Raw genomic sequence first — 20,740 nt, 5'->3', positions numbered from 1 at the left:
AATAGAATCAAGGGGATGTACACCTCATTAACAAAATAAATAGGGTAATAAAAATATATACAAATGAGCATATATATGAGCATACAAATGAGCATAAAATATGACAGTGGCGGCGAGGTGGGGGCATAAAGTCATAAATCAATGAATATATGTTATATTGTTTCCAACAAAGGAAGCCTGCCATAGCTCTCTGGAGATAAAAGCCTATGATACGCTGTTTGAAAAAAGTGGCATAAACTAGTAGCTCAGAAGATGGAAGAAACAGTCCAATAGACAAGGTGCAGAAGTTGGTATATATTTGCATAAGAGTAAAGGAGGGAAGAGGAAGCACCTGGTGATGTTAAGAAATTACCAGCTGTGAACTTAGTTAAATAAAAGAATTCTGATAAGCGGTTGCAAATTGTATCAGAAATTACTTTGTATATGTCTTTGTATATGCCCTCGATTCATTGCCAAAATGAGGTCCCAAAAGATGAAGGTTCTTATTTGGATCAGGTTGGGTGAAACTTGTAAACTTTATAAGCTCATAGTTCTTCAGTTAATATAAAAGTCATAGCTTCATTTGACTATGTAAGTTTTTGAAGCAGTTTTTTTTCCAAAACAAAAACACTCCATCCTAAATTGTTTATACAATGTTACTTTGTTTATGTTAAATGCAATGGAAAGGTCAGGAAATGTTTTTGAAGTCATTTGCAACTTGAAACTGTTCATTTTTGAGGGAGGTGTGGTAGGGTTCAGGTAAAACTGGACAGATCACTTGTCCTATTCTTGACTAGTTATTTGCAAATGTTAGTTAAATACAGGGAAATTGTGTGTTCAATTGCTCAGTACATGCTAGGTGCTCTTATCAGCTATGTAAAAATGAATGTCATTGGTATTTATTGAACACTTACTGTGCACAGAGCACTGTACTAAGCATTTGGGAGAGTACAGTCCAACAGAGCTAGTTGACATGTTCCCTGCCCACAGGAAATTAATTCTGTATTCTGTCAAAATATTATCTACACTTCATTAATTTTAATTTAAGATGTTCATACATAATTTTGTGGGAAGGAAATAAAAGGAACAAAAACTTGGTTGAGAGTATTGTATTTTTTCATAGGCAGTTCAAAGCTCCATAAACATTCATTCACTGAGTCTAATCTTTCATTCTTTAGATGTTTTTCCATGGATAAAAAAAATCATAAATTATTCATATTAGTGTCTGTCTCCCCCTCAAGACTGTAAGTTAAGTTCATTATGGTCAGGGAACATGTGTGCTAATTCTGTTGTATTGTACTCTGCCAAGTGCTTAATATCGTGCTCTGCACAGAGTAAGCAGCCAATAAATGTGACTTATTGATGAGGTGTTCCCATCCATTTTTATTAATATTGTGTTATATGGTTAATTCAGCGACTGATTTATGTTCCAAATCTCACCTTGTCAAGAATCTAAAAATTCAAGGGGAATGAGATGCAGGTTTAAAATACAGTGTAAATCAAGGAAATATGTATTCTATTTTTTTCATTTAAATAACTTTCCCAGCCATATTTTTCCATTTTAAAAGAACTTTGATAGTCAAAGCTATTTTTGGTTCAAAGTGAAATATGTTTAAAACATTATAGAAAAACTGAATAACTTAGTTCTGCTATAATGTGTGTTTTCATCCCCTTTGATCAAGAAATTAGAGAAAGTTTGCTTGACAGCGCAAGTCCATTTGGGCTCAGCACACCACACTTTCCAATAAAACTGAGTGTGTATATATCTGTGATTCTATGATTCTATTTTTCTTGATGATATTTACGCACAACTCCTTGTTTTGTTTTGTTCTGTTTTGTTGTCTGTCTCCCCCGTTTAGACTGTGAGCCCTTTGGTGGGCAGGGATCGTCTCTAACTGTGGCCCAGTTGTACATTCCAAGTGCTTAGTACAGTGCTCTGCGCATAGTAAGTGTTCAATAAATACGATTGAATGAATGAATGAACTGATTGTACTTTTTGCATGTTGCATTGGAACGGTTGAGAGCTAAATTTGTGAGTTTTCGTTATTGAGTTTGTTTTACAAGAAGGCAGCCCTCAGTTTTTAGAATGGGAGGTTCTGAGAGTAATTTAACCAATCAGCTGATTGCAGTCACTCATCTTTCATGAAATTGGATCTGAAGCAAGAATGAAAAAGAATTTGAAGAACAATAAAAAAATGAAATTTAAAATTCAGTTTTCATCAATTGTATTTATTGAGCACTTTGTGTAGGGCACTGTACTAAGCACTTGGGAGACTACAACACAATATGAAACACATTCCCTGCCCAGAGCGAGCTTACAGTTTAGAGGGGGGCTTTCAGTCTAATTTTAGGCTTACACTCTGATTTTTAATTGAGAGTTCCAGAAAGTGTACAATTGGTTTTCTTTCTTTTGAACTTCTGGTACTCATTGTGAATTGTTCATAAGATGAAAATATTTAAATAGTAGCAATGAAATGCTTAAGTTTTTGTAGTGCTTTAATTCATGCTTTAGGGATTGGGAAAAATGAAGAGGAATCCACAAAAATGAAGGTCTAGGACTCCTGCTATAATTAAGTAGGAAAATGGTTATAGTGAACAACTAGACCCAGTTCTATAATGTGAGTTACAGTCTCTCCAAACCCCAGGTTGAGGAAAACTTGCTTTGCAGTATTTCCTCTTTAAGGCTTTTCTACCCACCCACAGCCGCTTCTTCTGACACTTTCGTGTTGTAGGCCAAGAAGCTTCATGTTGTTTAAAGAAAATTCCCCAACAGCATTCTAGCTAAAACACATAATGAAAACGTTTGTAATCGCAGAATTGAATTAATTTAAATGGAATATAGTGATGGTTGAACAATATGACCAAGGCTTATAAAAATGTTCTCTTCAAATTCACCTGTAGTTTATTTCTTAAACTTGCTTTACATAGTTTACTGTGACAAGCAGTGAAAATGTTTTGAAATTAAAACATTCAGTTCATATTTGTAAAGCATAAGTACCCTTTTAAAGTTTAATATCAAAGTGACAGTATGTAGGTAATTATATACTGAGTCTAGTGATTCTCAAAGTTTTGAATTTAAAAAATTTTTTCTAAGTAATGAAAAGATCTGTCATTCATATTCCTAGAAACAGATCCACCCAAAGTTTACCATGTGAAACTTCAATAAAAGCTGCAAGTGAAATTTTCTTTGCATGGATCTAGATGCTTTCTCATATCTCTATCTGGTAGGTTTGTGTTCTTAATCAGTGATAGAGCTATTTTGGTTCTTGGAGTGGCATCCAACAGGCTATTTTAAATTCCAGTGGATATTCAGTTCATGTTATCAGTAGGCCAAAAATGTTCTGCTGTTCTCCTGTGGTGAGGAAGTACTTATTAATATTCAAAAATAGTCCTAAGGAGGCCCAACTCTATATTCTTGACTTCTTTAAGACAATGCTTGCATATGCAGTATTAGTTCAAAAATAAGGTATTTAAAATTATAATTACCAAATGGTTTTAAAGGTATTATAACCGTATGCAAATGAACTATCAATGAAATAATTTGGCAGATTAAAAAAATATATTTTTAAGGATTACTTTTGATGTAATGTATGAATTATATCCACTCATTGTGGAAGAGCATGAAAATGGAAACTTTTTCAAAGTTAGTAAGAAATAAAGCAGTATAAGGTCTAAATAGAAACATTTTATGGAATTACAATGTGGCCTAGTAGGAAAGGTGTGACCAAGCGGAGAGAACATAGGCCTGGGAGTCAGGGCACCTGTGTTCTATTCACGTACTTGCTGTGTGAACTTGGACAAGTCAGTTAACCTCTCTGGTCTTCATTTTCTTCACCTAGAAAATGGGGATTAAATACTTGTTCTTCTTCCCCCTTAAACCGTGAGCCTTGGAGGGGACAAGGACTGTGTTGAATCAGGTTATCTTGAATCTATCCCAGCTCTTAGTACTAAGTAAACACTTAAATATTATTATTAGTAGTAATACTAATAATCATCTCACCCCACTTTTGAGGAACAAATGAAAGATTATTTTTTATACCATGTAATTATAAGCAGTGATAACCACAAGCCAGGGGAGGAGGAGAAACCAAAGTGTATGAGTGGGACAAAGTAGATGTGGAAATTTAATTCATGAACAACCCTCGTGTCAGGGCAGTCCAGAAGGAATTGGGATTGTTAATCTATCAGTCTGCTGTACACTAGTTGGGAAAGTGCAGTAGAAGTGAGAGAACCAGTTTTAAGTGCTCACTTAGTCTCCTCACCTTCTTGTCTTCTCTTGTTCTCCTACTCCCTTACTGCTAAACTTAATTCCCCCTGTAACGGCCCCTCTCCTGTTTTGGGTTGCAAAAAGTATGCAACTCCGTTTTACTTTCCCAAGCACTTAGTACAATGCTGTGCACACAGTAAGCGCTCTATAAATTCAGTCGATTAATTGATTATCAGATGTGTAAAGGGGTACAGATCCAAATACATAGGCAGTGAGAAGGGGGAGGGAGATGGGGAAATGAGGACTTAGTCGGGGAAGGCCTCTTGGAAGAGAAGTAATTTTTAATAAGGTTTTGAAGATGGGGAGAGTCTGTTGTTTTTCAAGGGGGAGAGAGTCCCAGGCCAGAGGGAGGATGTAAGTAGGGGGTCAGCAGCAAGACCGATGAAGATCCAGGTACGGTGAGTAGGTTGGCGTTGGAGAAACGAAGCATGCCGACTGGGTGGTGGTAGCATCCAGATCTCACCTTGTATTTTCCAACAGAACTGCAAAGAATTCATTGAATGTTTTTGTGGCATTTGCTAAATGAATTTTCTTTTAAGATTTCACGCTTCATACCTAAATAGAATTTGCACTCAAAACTAGGAATCCTTTCATTTGAAATAATGATTTCAAGCATCTGGCTCAATGATACACATCATTTAGGTCCTTAGTCACAATGCTATTTGAAAACATGCCATCTGAACTTTTGCAGATTTATAGGAGTTGTAGAAAAGGGAAACTGAGGATGTCAAAAGCATAGCCAATGCATTGTGTGCTAAAATAACATTAGATGTAATGGTTGATTTTTTTTTCATCTGTCAGTATATAAATTGGCTACCTAAATCCTTAAAATGTTCAGTTTTTTAACTGCCTAATCTCTGCATTAGAATAAATGGTGTAAAATGCTCAAGAATTTATCGGTGCTCACAGAATATATATCTGTAACTCTTCTAGTTGCTCGGATATATGTATTAGTAGACTATACTGTTTAATTCACCATCATTATCAACAGCTTTCTGGACTGTAAGCTATGTACTAGATATTCAGATGCATCTCTCTGGACCATAAACTTGTGCTCAGGGAACATGTCTGCCAACTCAGTTGTATTGTAGTCTCCTAAATGCTTAGTACTCTCTGCACAAAGTAAACACTCAATAAATACTATTGATTGGTATAAAAGAAGTAAAAGACATAGGCCCCACCCTTAAGAAACTTAAAATCATCACTTCTCCATTCTCTTTTATCTCGGCACCAGTTTTCCTGGTTGGCGAGGCATAAAAGGCAGCTGACAGCTATGCAAATGTATGTTTTTACATTGTTTTTAAGGGTGTTGGGAGGATAGAGTTGGATCTTCTGTGTGGTCTATTTTCTAGGAAGTTGCTGCTACATACTATGAAATACATTTTTAATTATTTCCCTATAAAATAGTGTGCATTATAGTAACCATTCAAAATGGAAGGCTGTAATTAATGAAAGCTATTTAAATGTGTCCTCCGTTAAAGTGATGATGGTGTTGGTTTGCTATTTGCAATTCACTCTCCATTTCATTACTCTTGACTGTTATTATCTTCTAAAAAGTATGTCTTTTTAGGAAGTATTTGAGTTTACTGGAAATCCCTTAATTGTTAGAATTTTTTTAAAATGTGATTTTTAGTCTTGTAAATTATTGTCTGAGAACTGAAAGACCATTAAGGGTATTTCTGAAGAAAGTGTATTGAAAGGAAAAAGAACCAGGCACTTACCTTCAATTCCAAGAAATGTTAGGTGTTTAAGTACTGTTTGGATTCCACTTTCTAGGTATCCATGGTGTCAGGATGCTGGAGCAGAAGGAAAACCAAATATTTCTAATGACAAAGTTTCCATCAGTGATGGTGAGAGACTGATGTAATTGTTGAAAATAAAATGTTTAAATTGCTATTATAAAGCATAAATCAAATGTGTTTTTCCCCCCAAAAAATGATTTAATGCTCAACAGCTTCACTGGACTTGAACTCATATGTTGAAAAGTCCAGTTTTCTGGGCTTGGCCATTTTTTTTGGACCATGATCTATTGAATAGTGGAAACTGGTGCTCAAACATATGTAATCTTATTTGCACCTTATTTTTGAACACTTTATTCCGTGGTAACTTCAATAAATCCTGTTATGGTATAATTGATTTTCCAGCAGATAAATACTGAACACAAGTGAAAGGAACTTTCCCTGTGACCCTGCAAAGGATAAAGATTATAGTTGTGCTTCGAGGTCCTTGAAAGAAAAGGCCAAATAGATAAATGTGTACCAGGAGCAAGGGCTTACAGTTCAGGACCCCTGAGATTTTTCACCCACCATGGCGTTATAAAAGAAAAAGCAGATGAACAATGTAGCTTCAGCTCTGCATGTTACACTGTTTTACTAAAAAGAGGAGGCCAGAAAAATCTATTAAAAAGAGGAAAGTCAGGGGTAAGTTGTGTTTGGTAGAACAAGGGAGTTTGAAGAGCACTTTGCACAGTATCGTAGAACTAAAATTAAGACTCTTCAAAGAAACTTTGTCCTCCTTCAGCATGAGGATTGCCTTCATGATGAATTGTCCATTAAGAAAAACTTGTAGTAGTCACCCATTTCAACACTGCAGATCTGGGTACAACCGTTTCTTCTGACATTATGTTGCGGGTTTGCCAGGTTAACATGCATTAGTGGAAAACTACCTGCTAATTCCTTAACAACGTTCTTTCCCAAATGCATAGTGAAATGAAATAATGGAGTGTATACCAAAGTAGGAAGAAGACAGTGGAATTAGTTGGTCCACATAGGATCATAGTGCAGTAGACATAAAGAGGAGTTGGCTGAGAAATGCAGTGTGTTCTTTAATGTGGTCTTTAAAAAGGAACAAGCAAATTCCCACACTGAATTTGTTTTCTGTAATAATTTCCAGGTACTAGTTCAAATTAATAATAATAATAATAATGTTGGTATTTGTTAAGCGCTTACTATGTGCCGAGCACTGTTCTAAGCGCTGGGGTAGACATAGGGGAATCAGGTTGTCCCACGTGGGGCTCACAGACTTAATCCCCCTTTTACAGATGAGGGAACTGAGGCACAGAGAAGTTAAGTGACTTGCCCACAGTCACACAGCCGACAAGTGGCAGAGCTGGGATTCGAACTCATGAGCCCTGACTCCAAAGCCCGTGCTCTTTCCACTGAGCCACGCTGCTTCTCCATTGTAGTAACCACTTAGGATGCTTTAGAAAAAATGGGTAAACAAAATGACTAATGATGATAATTGTGGTATTTAAGTGCTTACTGTGTGCCAGGCACTCTACTAAGCACTGAGGTGAATATAAGCAAATTGGGTTGGATATAGTCCCTGTCCCATGTGAGGCTCACAGTCTCAATCTCCATTTTACAGATGAAGTAACTGAGGGCTGGAGAAGTGAAGTGACTTGCCCAAGGTCAAACAGCAGGCAGGTGGTGGATCCAGGATTAGAACCCATGACTTTCTGACTCCTAGTGCTCTATCAACTATACCATGCTGCTTCTCCTAAAATCAGATGGCGTCAGCCTGAGGAATTGAAAGGGCTCAGCAGGTTAGTTTAGTGGCAAGGTGGATGAACTGTCATTACAGGTAGATAGTACTAGAAGATTGGCAGGTCAACAATAAACTCCCTGAAAATAATAGACTGGCAAATTTCACGTCTACCTGGAAATTCATGAAACCTAAGGTGAGGATCACTGAGAACTAGACAAGCACAAAATATAATCTGGTTTCTGTAATGGATAAATCTTTCCTTTCAACCTCCTGCTGGGATTCTTTGGAGGATTTCAATCAAAGGTATTTATTGAGTCTGAACTGTGTGCAGCATATTGTACTAAGCATCAGGGAGAGTACAATACAGTGAAGTAGGTAGACGCAGTCTCTGCTCACAAAGAGCTTACAGACTACGGACTGACATTCAAATAAATTATAGATGGCTGTATATACATACTGTTGGATTGAGGGAAGGGTAAATATCAAAGTACTTAAAGAGTATTAGACCCAAGTTCAGAGGTGAGGCAGAAAGGAGGACATAGTCAGGAAAGGTCTCTTGGAGGAGATGTGATTTTAGGAGGGCTTTGAAGGTAAGTGAAAGTGGTGGTCTGACAGATATGATTAAGGGGATTCCATGCCAAAGGAAGGACGTGAGCAAGGTTTCAGCCACAAGAAAATGTGTTGGAGGTACCGTGAATAGGTCGGTGTTAGAGGAGCGAAGTGTGCGAGTTGGGTTGTAGTAAAATATCAGGGAAACAAAGTAGAGACAGAGTAAGGAATTTCTGTTTTGTGCCGAGTTGGTTGGGCAACTATTGCAGGTCTTTGAGGAGAGGGGAGGTGTGGACTAAGTACTTTTTTTTTTAGAAAAATGATGTGGACAGCAGAATGAAGCATGGACTGAAGGTGGGAGAAACAGAAGGCAGAAGGTTCAGTGAGGAAGCTGTTGTAGTTATAAGTGCTTATTCTGTGCCAAACACTGTACCAAGTGTTGAAATAACTGAGGCTCAGAGAAGTTATTTATGCCAGGTCACATAGTAAGTAAGTGACAGAGCTGGGGTTAGGATCCAGGTCCTTTGGATACCAAATCCATGTTTGTTCCACTGGACCACACTGCTTCTCTAGAGGTGTGTTGAAAGTAGAACTGACAGGATTTGGTGACAGATTAAATATGTGGGTTGAATGAGAGAGTTGAATGCAAGATTTAGGTGATGCTGAAATGCCAGGTAAGAGTGATATAAGGTGGGAAGATGAGCGGTTAAGCCCCTTATGGGTAGGAAATGGGTCCTTGTGCATATGTTGCTCTTCCCTAGTGTTTAGTTCAGTGTATTGTACACAGTAGGCAATCAGTAAATACCCTTACTACTGTTATTAGTGCTTTTAGTTATATGAAAGGTGTTAGTCTTTACCCAAAGTTATTTCTACACAGTCAATAAAAATCAGTAAGTTCAAAAAATCCTTAGGAGACATTAAATATTAACTAGTCGATCAATCATATTTATTGAGTGCTTACTGAATGCAGAATGCTGTACTAAGTGCTTGGGAGAGTACAGCACAAATTCAGAGAAACAGCGTGGCTTAGTGGAAAGAGCACAGACTTGGAAGTCAGAGGTTGTGGGTTCTAATTCCGACTCCTCCACTTGTCTGCTAGGTGACCTTGGGCAAGCCACTTCTCTGTGCCTCAGTTACCTAATCTGTAAAATGGGGATTAAGACTTTGAGCCCCACGTGGGACAAATTGATTACCTTATAACTAACCCAGCACTTAGAACAGTGCTTGGCACATAATAAGCACCTAACAAATACCATAATTATTATTATTATGAGACAGAACAAGCCCACATCGAGCTTACAGTCTAGAAGGGGAGATAGACATTGATATAACTTATGTACCTAAGTGCTGTGGGGCTGGGAGGGGTGATGAATAAAGAGAGCAAATCAGGGTGACTCAGAAGGAAGTTGAAGAAAAGGAAGAGAGGACTTCGGGAAGGCCTCTTGGAGGAGATGTGCCTTCATTAAGGCTTTGAAAGAGCAGGGAAAGTAACTCTCAGATATGAGGAGGGAGGCCTTTCCAGGCCAGAGGCAGGACGTGGGTGAGGGGCCGGCGGTGAAGTAGACTGAATCGAGGTACAGTGAGAAGGTGAACATTAGAGGGGTGAAGTGTGTGGGATGAGTTGTAGTAGGAGAGTAGCAAAGTGTGTTGGGGGGGTGGACATAGCGATTGAGTGCTTTAAAGCCGATGTTGAAGAGTTTGTTTGATGTGGAGGTGGATGGGCAACCACTGGAGGTTCTGGAGGAGTGGGGAAACATGACCCAGGCAGCAGAGCGAAGTATTGACTGGAGTGGGGAGAGACAGCAGGCTTGGGTGGTCAGCAAGGAGACTGATGCAATACTCAAGGCAGGATAGGATAAGTGCTTGGATTAATGTGGTAACAGTCTGTTGGAGAGAAAAGGGCAGACTCTAGCACTTTTGTGAAGGTTGAACCGAAAGGATTTAGTGATGGATTGAACTAGTTGGTGTTAGATTTTGGCCTCCCCGGAAATGAAAAAGCTAGGAAACCCCCTGGGTTAGGAGATAGAAAAAATAAATGTAATCACTGTTTATAAAAGCTGAAGATTTTAAGTTGACAAATGTCACAAGTGGTTTGTCTTATGATATGAATTATTTTTAAAAAGTGGTTTTTCATATTTAGAGAAACAACCCCATCCTACTGTTGATGTGTGGGTTGGATAAAGTTCCAAATAAAGTCAGTAAGATAGAATGTGTGATTGAGATATTAACAGTAACCAAGACTGGTGGTATACTTTGTTGTCATAAAAGCACATTTCAAGTGAAGCTTCAGCATATGTATGTACAAGGGGAAAATCCTTAAAAAATAAGTTTCTGGAGTTAAATCTTTATTGGTGATAGATATTCCCAAGTATTTTAACCTAAAATAAATACATCCCCCAGTTGTATGGTATACATTTATTATTATCGTATACATTTAAGAATTTTAGCTGAGAATCAAAAGATAATCATACACAATGGCCCAAGTGTCTTTCTTTTAAATAATCCAGTTGTTTCTGCTATTGACTTGCTGGCATGTTTAACTGATTAGGTAATAGCAATTTGTATTCCTTAGTTTTATCAGCAACCCTGCTGTCAAAAGGAAAGCTACTTTTGAGGGCTTTCATATGAGCAAAAAAAGGAAAAGAAATAAGGAAAATTTACCTCTTGTAATTCAGTATTATTAATTTATAATGTTAAGACGATGTTAGAGAGTGGGTTCATATTTGTGTTTTGATTGTTCATTTTTACCTTTTCAGATGGCCTTGTTGTTGTTGGAGTCCATTCGGCTAAGTTTCCAAATGAAAAAGTTCTGGATAATATTAAAAGTGCTGTTCTTCGCTATAATATCACCCATCCTGTGGTGAATGATGCTGATGCAAGCCTTTGGCAAGCACTAGAAGTGTCCTGCTGGCCAACCTTGGTCATTCTTGGGCCTCGTGGGAACATGCTTTTTTCTCTGGTTGGAGAGGGACACAAAGAGAAATTATTTTTGTTTACTTCAGTTGCTCTAAAGTACTACAAAGGTAAAGGACAGATCAAAGACAATAAAATTGTAATAAAACTCTATAGAGACTTTTTGCCACCCTCTCCCTTGCTATTTCCTGGCAAAGTGGCAGTAGACAGGGCAACCGGTAGGCTAGTGATAGCTGACACCGGACATCACAGAATTTTGGTTGTCAAGAAGAATGGACAAATCCAGTACAGCATTGGAGGTAAGGTTTGTTCATTCCAATTTTATGTTCATTTTTGTAGCTTAAAAATAATGAGGCTGCAGAAAAAAATGTTAACATGTATGGATGTTTTCCAGGATTCATAATTAATATATGTTCCTCAAAAAAGTGGGTGTATTGGGAACCATCGTATCGTGGGTTGCAAAGACTTCGATGTAATGTGTTACTTTCCCTTTTCTGACTTGACTGAGCCGAACACATAACTAAAAATTGGACTGTAGATCCGTACCCCTCTTACCCTCCCCATTGTAATTCATGGGGGCTCCTCTTACCTTGGGCACCCCAACTTTATCTCCTTTATCCCCGAAACCTCAGCTTCTCTCACATTGCTCTCTGTAGTGGGAAACCTGGATCCCAGCCCTTAGTTCCATTTGACCCAACTTTCTCACTGCTTTCTGTCTGGCTCCGTTCTCTATATTCTAGGGTCAGGACTCCATGAACTCTGCAGCTGCTGACCTCCCCTTGCCTCCCCCTGCCTCTGAATATGCTCACTGCTGCTACCGACCAGCAGGAGCTGAAAGCGAGATGAGTTTATTAACATGTCTTGAATAATTCATTGGCATATTTCTTGAATGCTTACTTTGTGCAGAGCACTGTACTGAACGCTTCATAGAATACGCTATAACAATAAACAGACACATTCCCTGCCCATAAAGGCAATGCTTCGCTGTTCGTTTGGTTTTCTCTTTTAATGAATGAGGATTTGGGGGAGGAAGGCGCAGGAGAGGCCAAGTTAGGAGTCCAGAGGAGAAGGAAGACTGCTCAGGACAGGGCTGAGAGAGAACTGAATAGGGCAAGGTGAGAAGGGAATTGAATTTCCTGCAGTGATCGTTGGCTATGTCAGCAGTAAGCAGATGGTGTATCTCTGGATTTTATGTATTGTGGCTGTTAAGAATTGGGCCCACCCCTGTGATTTACTGTCAGTCCACCACAGGGGTGGGTGATGATTTTGTTGAATGATTCCCTTTTTGGAAGTGTCTGTAGGCTAACAGGGAAGACCCTTGGAGGTGGGGTGGTCTTAGGCATTTCAACTCCTGGACCTTGGACCTGGTCGTGGTTACATTTTCAAACTCCCAGCATAGTTCTTGGAATTGCAGCATGTCAAGTTGCAAAGTGTAACTGCTGGTGGCCAGGTAGGCGCCTCCAAGGGAAAAAGCGGGAACTGTGTCCAGCCTGTGATTTTCATTTTCCTCATCCTGGTTTTAACAAGAAGAATATCTTAAATTTTGAACACTCTCACTTGAAGTTATATTATAACTTTGCATTCTTAGATAAAAGCAAAATTGATCTATATATACAAAGGTTAGGGTAACTGCAAGTGCTCATGATATACTAAAAGGTGGATTATACTGAGACGGTTCATATAATACACAGTGAAATACAGAGTAAATTGGCGTTGAACTTCTCCTTTGTTGCTCTTTGAGCCCTACGTGGCATATGGAAGGTGTCCAATATGATTAGTTTGTATCTATCCCACCACTTAGTACAGTGTCTGGCACATAGTGAGCACTTAACAAATATCATTATTGAAAAAAAAAGAAAGAAAACTTGAGAAGCAACGTGGCCTAGTGGATAGAGCACAGGCCTGGGAGTCAGAAGTACCTAGATTCTAATCCTGGCTCCACCACTTGTCTGCTTTGTGACCTTGAACAAGTCAATTAGTTTTTCTGTGTCTCCACGACCTCATCTGTAAATTGGGGATTGACTGTGAGCCCCATGTGGGGCATGAACTATGCCCAACCTAAATATCTTGTATCTACCCCAGAGCTTAGTACAGTGCCAGGCACATAGAAAGCACTTAACAAATTCCATTAAAAAAAAAAAACTTAAAATTTAGGCATACACTCATAGGTTCTTGAAAAACAAAAGCCACAATAATGTGGTTCTCAAAAATATTCTGGGTCTTAGTATTATAATTACAGCAATATTTTATGTAAGGTTTATTTTATTCACTATGATAATGCTTCAACGTCCTTGATAACCCAGGCACTAGCAATCTCCATTGTTGGTTTTAAAATATGAAAAAATTGTAGTCATTCTTTGAAAGGGAAGAGCTCCTACAGTCTTACTGTGAAATTCCACCAAAAGACTTTCAACAACAAAAGGCCAAGCCCTTCTTCATTACTGGTTAAGCCAAACAGATGTCAGCAGCGTGGCTCAGTGGAAAGCGCACAGGCTTTGGAGTCAGAGGTCATGAGTTCGAGCCCGGCTCTGCCACTTGTCAGCTGTGTGACTGTGGGCAAGTCACTTAACTCCTCTGTGCCTCAGTTACCTCATCTGTAAAATGGGGATTAAGACTGTGAGCCCCACGTGGGGCATCCTGATTCCCGTGTCTACCCCAGCGCTTAGAACAGTGCTCGGCACATGGTAAGCGCTTAACAAATACCAACATTATTATTATTATTATGTCACTAAAAGATTTATATTCAGTACTAAAAGCCCTTTCCCATCACATTAAATATTTCTTAAGCTTCATGTTTTGTGAATCTTACTTAATTCTGTTACATGATGATCTTGTTGACTGATCCTTCCATGTAAATACCTTACTATCACCCAGAAGTTAGTTCTACAAGCAAACCAATTAATTTGAGAATCCAATTCAGCAACATATGTGCAAATGAATTTCAGAAATATCTAGTATTAAACAACAGCCTGTTTCTCAGTTGCAGAATACATTAACTGTAGTTAATCATCATTCTTTATGTACGCTTCTTGTGCTGCTTTTAGTATTTTGAAGCATAGCCCTCTCCCTCCCAGCCTCTCCAGTGTGATTTCTCCTTTGACATTTCTTTTCCAATTATTTTCGTGATTCATGATGCTCCACATGCGTCCCTTTGTGGAAATTGCTTTTCAAAACAGTGCCTGCTGTAGCATCTTTCTTCCAGGGATTTCAAAGTATTATAAGTATTTACCCCTTAATACCCATAAGTAAAAAAAGTTAATTTAAATTTTTTTTTAGTGTCATACATGCATAGTTCTCAGCAAGCAGAAAAGACAAAGGTTAGAACTTTTGATGCCCACACATTTACTCCAGCCTCTGCCAAAAGATACCTCCTTTTTTCTAAATTAGTTTTATGCATTTAGAAAAGAAAAATATCTTTCTTGATATTAAGCAATGGAAAATGGTCAACAATATAGGACTGACTGATTTTCAAAGTCAGAACTAAGATTGATCATTGCCTTTAAAACATCTGTGTTTAATACAAGACAGTGATAACGCTCTGAAATATGTCAAGATTTTTGTTTGAGAGTCCCTTGAAAGAAAATTTACCAAGTTTTTATAAAAAAAAGCCAGTGGATTTAATTGTTTTGTAGCTGTTCTTTCAACTGGACGAGAAGGAAAGGATAGTGAGAAATACAGATAAAACCAACTGACTTAATTATATTTGTTAGGTGCTTGCTATGGGCCAAGCACTATTCTAAGCACAAGGTAGATACAAGGTAATCAGGTTGGACACAGTCCCTGTCCCCCATGGGGTTCACAGTCTTAGTCTCCATTTTGCAGATGAGGGACTGAGGCATAGAGAAATTAAGTGACTTGCCCGAGGTCACACAGCAGACAAATGGTGGAGCTGGAATTAGACCCCAAGTCCTCCGACTCCCAAGCCAGTGCTCTTGCCACTAAGCATGCTGCTTGAATTGAATGATGTCTTTATATTTCTCTCTGGTTCATCTGTTAATCACACTAATTCTTTTCTTGTGGCTCCAGACGATTCCTTCCAGAATCCTGAAGATCACAAAAAAACTCCCTCCTTCCTCCTCTTGTCTTTTCCCCTCAAACCAAGTGTATTCTAGCTCAAAAAGAAAGGCTTCTCTCAGGCCATCAGCTTGTACAGCCTCTGGCAGCAGAATGTTCCTGGTGTCTTAGATGCTCAGGAAGGATGCCAAAAGAGCAGTTCAGCAGCTATTTCACTCCAGCAGAATAATCAGTAGCTCAACATCTCATTTCCACTCCCAGCTATGCCCATAGATGTACTTTGCACTGGCCTTTAGGAATACTGGGTAAGTCTGGAGAAATGGCCTTATACTTTTGAATTGAAACATTCTGCAGACACCTGATCTCTCTTTCAAGAGAGGGTGGAAGGAGTGAAGAATCAGGGCAATGAAGGAATTTATTAAATGGCCAGGAAATGAAGTGCCAATGTTTTAAATGAGTAATGAATGTAAGTAGACAGTCTAGAAGCCTGGCTCTTAGGGGTCTGAGGGGAGAAAAGACAAGATTTTTAAACTGCTATTCATAAAAGATGTTTCACTTAATTTTGTGGCTAGTTTAATAGGATGCATACCATGTATTCAGAAAATAAGTGAAATATAATTTTTCCCCTTTTAGCTCTGTTAATTTTAGAACAGGAAAAATATATTTCCCTGACGACTTGTTTTCTGTTTAGGACCCAACAGTGGAAGAAAAGATGGAACATTTTCAGAGTCAGCTTTCAACTCCCCACAAGGTGTTGCTATTAAAAATAATATAATTTATGTAGCAGATACAGAAAATCATCTAATTAGAAAGGTAATATGTCATGTTTAATTAAAACAATTTTAATCAATTTTAATTTTTGTATTGTAGTTGTGGTTATTTTCAGTTTTATATAGGGATAATGAGTTTTTAATATATCCTTGTAAATTACATCATTGTAGGAATTTAACTTAAGAATGGGGTACAAAAGCATTATGTTCAGTAATTTATGGGATTTTTTTTCAGTTGTGCTCTGTTTGGAAGTGCCTGAGGGTATAACTAGGAGACCAGTAAAGTCATTTTTAAATGGCCAGTTAGCAGTTAATATTGCAGTATAACACATCATTTTGGAGACTACAAGTCACATCCTAAAATGTCACTTATTCTGGAAAGTCACTTTAAAGGTGCTTTGAAGAGCACTGTGGTTTTACCAAAACTTGCTACTCAGGGAATTCAGTATACAAAAATTTTCCTTAAGACACTGAATCCTGGAGGAGAAATACAGGAACCATCAGCAGGAATACTGTTGATCTCAGTACCATGATGTAGCTTAAGAATAGTTGGTTCTTAAAGCAGTATTTTCCAAAAATGGAGATGACCACTTTGTGGGATGTTGCAGGCAAATTGGAAGGGTTTTGGGAAGCCTAACTGACTCCTTAGCAGAATCACTGGTCTTAATGAATCATGCCTGTTCCTTGTCCACTCTACTTTATCAACATCTTTATTGAAGAACTTTTTGGTGCAGAGTTCTGTGGTAGATGATCTCAGTCCTCCCATTGCTATAATGTCGTATGTTTTATTATTATCATGCTGAAGAAGCATGACCTAGTGGCCTGGGAGTCAGAGGACCTGGGTACTAATCCCAGCTCTGTCACCTGCTTGCTGCGTGACCCTGGGCAAGTCACTTAACTTCTTGGTGCCTCAGTTTCCTCAACTGCAAAATGTGGGTTTAATAACCTGTTCTCCCTTCTACTTAGATTGTGAGTGCCTTGTGGGCTAGGGATTCTGTCCAACCTGATTAATTTATATCTACCCTGGCACTTAGAACAAAGCTTGACACGTAGTAAGTGCTTAACAAATATCATTTAAGAAAATGAATCATTGTTATCTCAGTCCCTATTATTCTCTCTAATAAGTTCCCTTCCATGGATTATAAACTCCAGGGCAGCAATTGTCTATTTTTTAAAGGGTGAAAATAAAAGGGGAAAGTAGTGTCATTCATCTCACTGTATTATTTTCTGTAATAGCAAGATTTTTTGTTTTAACTTAAGTGTAGGAAAAGTATTTGCTGCTTTCTGAGTAAGGTGAATTCCATATGTTTAATTGTAATCGGTCTTCGATCCCATTTTTAAAATAACTACATCTCACTTTCTTCCAAAGTATTGGCAGGTCTACAGTGATGATTGGTTTAGAAGTTATATCGGAAGGTGAAAATAAAAGTAAATGGAGTGATAATAATATTTGTAAGATAGTGTTAATTTCCAGTTAATTAGGGGGAAAGCTAGTTAGGAATTAAGATCTTGATCTTACTCTTTCACACAGTATCCCTTGGTGTATCAACTCTTTCTTTAGCATTATGTGATGCCAGAATTAGTACTGGGTCTTTGTTCCGTTGGGCCTTCTCTGATGAGACTGTTGTGTACCAAATTTTCTGTAGATTGACTTGGAAGTTGAGCAGGTAAGCACGGTGGCCGGCGTCGGAGTCCAAGGCACAGACAAAGAAGGAGGAGCCAAGGGAGAGGCCCAGCCGATCAGTTCACCTTGGGATGTTGCCTTTGGAACTTCAGGTATAGTAAACTTTTGTCATTTTCATTGGAAAATACATCACCGTACTGGGCGTTGTTCTTTGAGTACAGAAGTTACTTTTTGTCAGTCAGTGGTATTTATTGAGCACTTACTGTGCGCAGAGCACTGTATTAAGATTTGGGAGAGTACAATATAATGGACACAATCCCTGCCCACAGCGAACTTACAGTCTGCATTTGCTCTGTTCCCGTTAAAAGGTAAGTTTGGAATCCACCTGGTCTTCCACACAGCCCTCTGTGGAGTCTGTACCCTCCCCCTCTAGAGTCCACTTGAAGTTTGCAGGACAGATGTACCCCCAGGGGTTGTGGTAGGTGAAAGTCAGCCAAGGTGCCCTGCTGTGGGCTGATGGACTGATGGGCTGCTGCTGTTGCTCTCCAGAGTATCTGACCCAAGGAAGCTGCATGTGGAGCATCCCTCCGAACAGCAGCAGCCACAGCTGCCCTAACGCCCTGGGGTTCAAAGCTGCTTGCCTTTCTTCTCTTGCTGCCACCACTGGACACTCTACCCTAAACAAGTCTGAAACGTATGAAACAGCATGGTCTAGCGGGAAGGGCACGGGCCTGGGAGTCAGAGGGCCTGGGTTCTAATTCTGGCTTTGCCAGTTGCCTGCTGTGTGACCTTGAGCAAGTCATTTAACTTTTCTGTGCCTCAGTTCCCTCAACTGTAACACAGGGGTTGAATACCTGTTCTCCTTCCTACTTAGACGGTGAGTCCCAGGAGGGACAGGGACAGTGCCCATCTCAATTAATATGTACTTACACCAGTGTTTAGAACAGGGCTTGGCACATAGTAAGCATTTAACAAATACAATGTTTAAAGGAAAAAAAAACAGTGAAATTTTGGAAATATGAAGCTGAGAAGTAAAACTGTATACTTGGAAATAATGTGTATTTGCCAACCCTGTTGGTTACATACAAAAAGGGGATGTAGCTAAGTTGACTTCTGTATGTCTCGGAGTCTTGCGCTTAGTGGAAGTGGTGTTCTTAATTTCCTTCTGGGTCTTAGTGCTGGGCAATCAGGGGCAGGTTTCCCAACAGAGGAAATGGAGTGGCCACTCGTTTCAAAGTGCCAGCAAAGACAGCGCGACCCTCCAACCTGCGCCCAGTTCTGCTCACATATCGGCCCCAAGGGGGAGCAGTAGCAATTGGGCTGTAGGCCTTGGGATGGGCAGCATCCTCCCTGGTGGCTGCCTGCCAAGAGGAGTTGTTTGCCTTGACTAGTCTCACTGCCCTCGCTGCTCTGTCAACACTCTCATTTGAGTTCTGTATATAATCTACAGCCACGCAGGTAAGCAAGCTTCCCCAGTTTGGCCAACCAGCCCATGCCCCTCTGTCTCTCCCTCTGGATTGTAATCTTGTTGTGGAATATGTCTGTTTATTGTTAGATTGTCATCTCCCTAGCGCTTGGTACAGTGATCTGCACACAGGAAGGGCTCAAATAAATACGACAGAATGAATGAGTGAGCTCGGGTGTTGTAGCAGGGGGCCATTAAGGAACCCCGGCTGGTCAGCCCCCAGTGAGACTCGTCTCTACATGACGGTCCTCGGTGAGCCGGGCAACCTGCACTCAGTGTTTAAGTGGCTCTAACAAGATATAAGAAGCCACAGGGCCCGAGTTGATAGAACTTTGAGGTAGTTTCGTACTAAATGTCCACCAACAGGTGACTCTATTCTCCATGTTGGAAAATACTGCCTTTTAATAAAAATAGGCCTGATTTTGTAATTTTTTTTTATATTAAAGAGACTATTTCTCTGCAGGATCTAGATCCAATTTGTATAAATGAGAGGGTTTTTTTCTAAAGGTGTCTCCCTCTTACAAGACTATACTGTTTTACAATCCCACGTAATTCCTTGATCCAGCCAAGTTGCTGAAATTTAGTTTATTTGAAGCGCACATTCTTGTATTCTTAGAAAGCAAACAGATTGAAATGTTAAGATTCTTTAGGCATACTTGATGGAGAAATAAATCCATAAACAACAAGGCAGTTTACTTACTTTATTTTTGAGATTATTTTCAATCATCTTGTATACAAATGCATGGTGCTGAAATGGGTGCGATATCAAAACTTGATTTCATTCAATTTTGAATACTTGAATAACTTTCACTGTAGTTTCTGTGTTAATTATCAATCAATCACGTAACGGGATTTATTGAGCACTTACTGTGTGCAGAGCCTGGGAAAGTACAATACATCAAATTAGCAGACACATTTCCTGCTCGTAACAAGTTTACAATTTACTGTGGAACTTTTGAGAAATCTCGTAGCCATTATGTTTAGCTCATTAGATAATTCAAGTAAGTATTCTTTTAGCATTCCAACCTTGGCATTCTTTTTCCCAAATAATTTTGAGTAATTTGGCATTTCTGTCACTGGCACAGTTAGTATGGGGGAAAACTTCTACTGTAATGTTTCTTTTTGTCAATCAGTGCTGTGGAAGGAAAGCTTCTATTATGCTGTGGGGTTTTTTTTAATTGAAACATCAATTTCACATTTCCAGGTTGCCTAATTTTATATTCTGCCTGTGTATATTCATTTTTAATGACTTTATACTTGAACTATCAAATGTGAAGAAGTTAGGTGGCAGTTGAACAGTGAGAACTCTAACATTCATGATTAAAGTTGGCCATTAATGCAGGTGCCTCATTCTGGTTTTAATGTATCTTGGTAAATATGATCAAAACTTCATAGCAAACTAAAATGTACATTAGTTACCAGTTTCCCATTCCTTTAGTGTAATAATATTTTGCCTCAAGTGTAGTACCTTCTTGCTTTTTTGCCAAGTTTTAAAAATGCATTTTGTTTTTAGTGTATGTTTTAGTGTAGTGTACTTCTTCAAGACAGTGCTGACTCTACTTGTCTGCATCTTATCTACAGTTCTCTAATTTGAGAGATTCATTTCCTATAGGTCAGTAATGAATGCCAATCTACAATGTCATTGGAGTCATTGCCAGGTTGGATTGAATTTG

General features: G+C 38.9%; 1 protein-coding gene across 8 annotated transcripts in view; it reads left to right on the top strand.

Moving 5' to 3' along the window:
- The window catches only part of NHLRC2 (NHL repeat containing 2), an 84,656-nt gene that overhangs the window by 42,404 nt on the left and 21,512 nt on the right, over positions 1 to 20,740 (top strand). For all 8 annotated transcript variants that reach the window (XM_029080685.2, XM_029080687.2, XM_029080682.2 and 5 more), the window contains 3 exons: positions 11,038 to 11,493; positions 15,900 to 16,021; positions 17,625 to 17,754. In XM_029080685.2, coding sequence (XP_028936518.1) covers positions 11,038 to 11,493; positions 15,900 to 16,021; positions 17,625 to 17,754 — 708 coding nt within the window. The remainder of the gene's footprint in view (positions 1 to 11,037; positions 11,494 to 15,899; positions 16,022 to 17,624; positions 17,755 to 20,740) is intronic.

This window comes from Ornithorhynchus anatinus, chromosome 16, assembly GCF_004115215.2.
Source record: "Ornithorhynchus anatinus isolate Pmale09 chromosome 16, mOrnAna1.pri.v4, whole genome shotgun sequence".
In the NCBI taxonomy this organism is placed as follows: domain Eukaryota; kingdom Metazoa; phylum Chordata; class Mammalia; order Monotremata; family Ornithorhynchidae; genus Ornithorhynchus; species Ornithorhynchus anatinus.
Note: the sequence above shows the minus strand (reverse complement) of the source record. Positions and strands in the feature narration are given on the sequence as shown.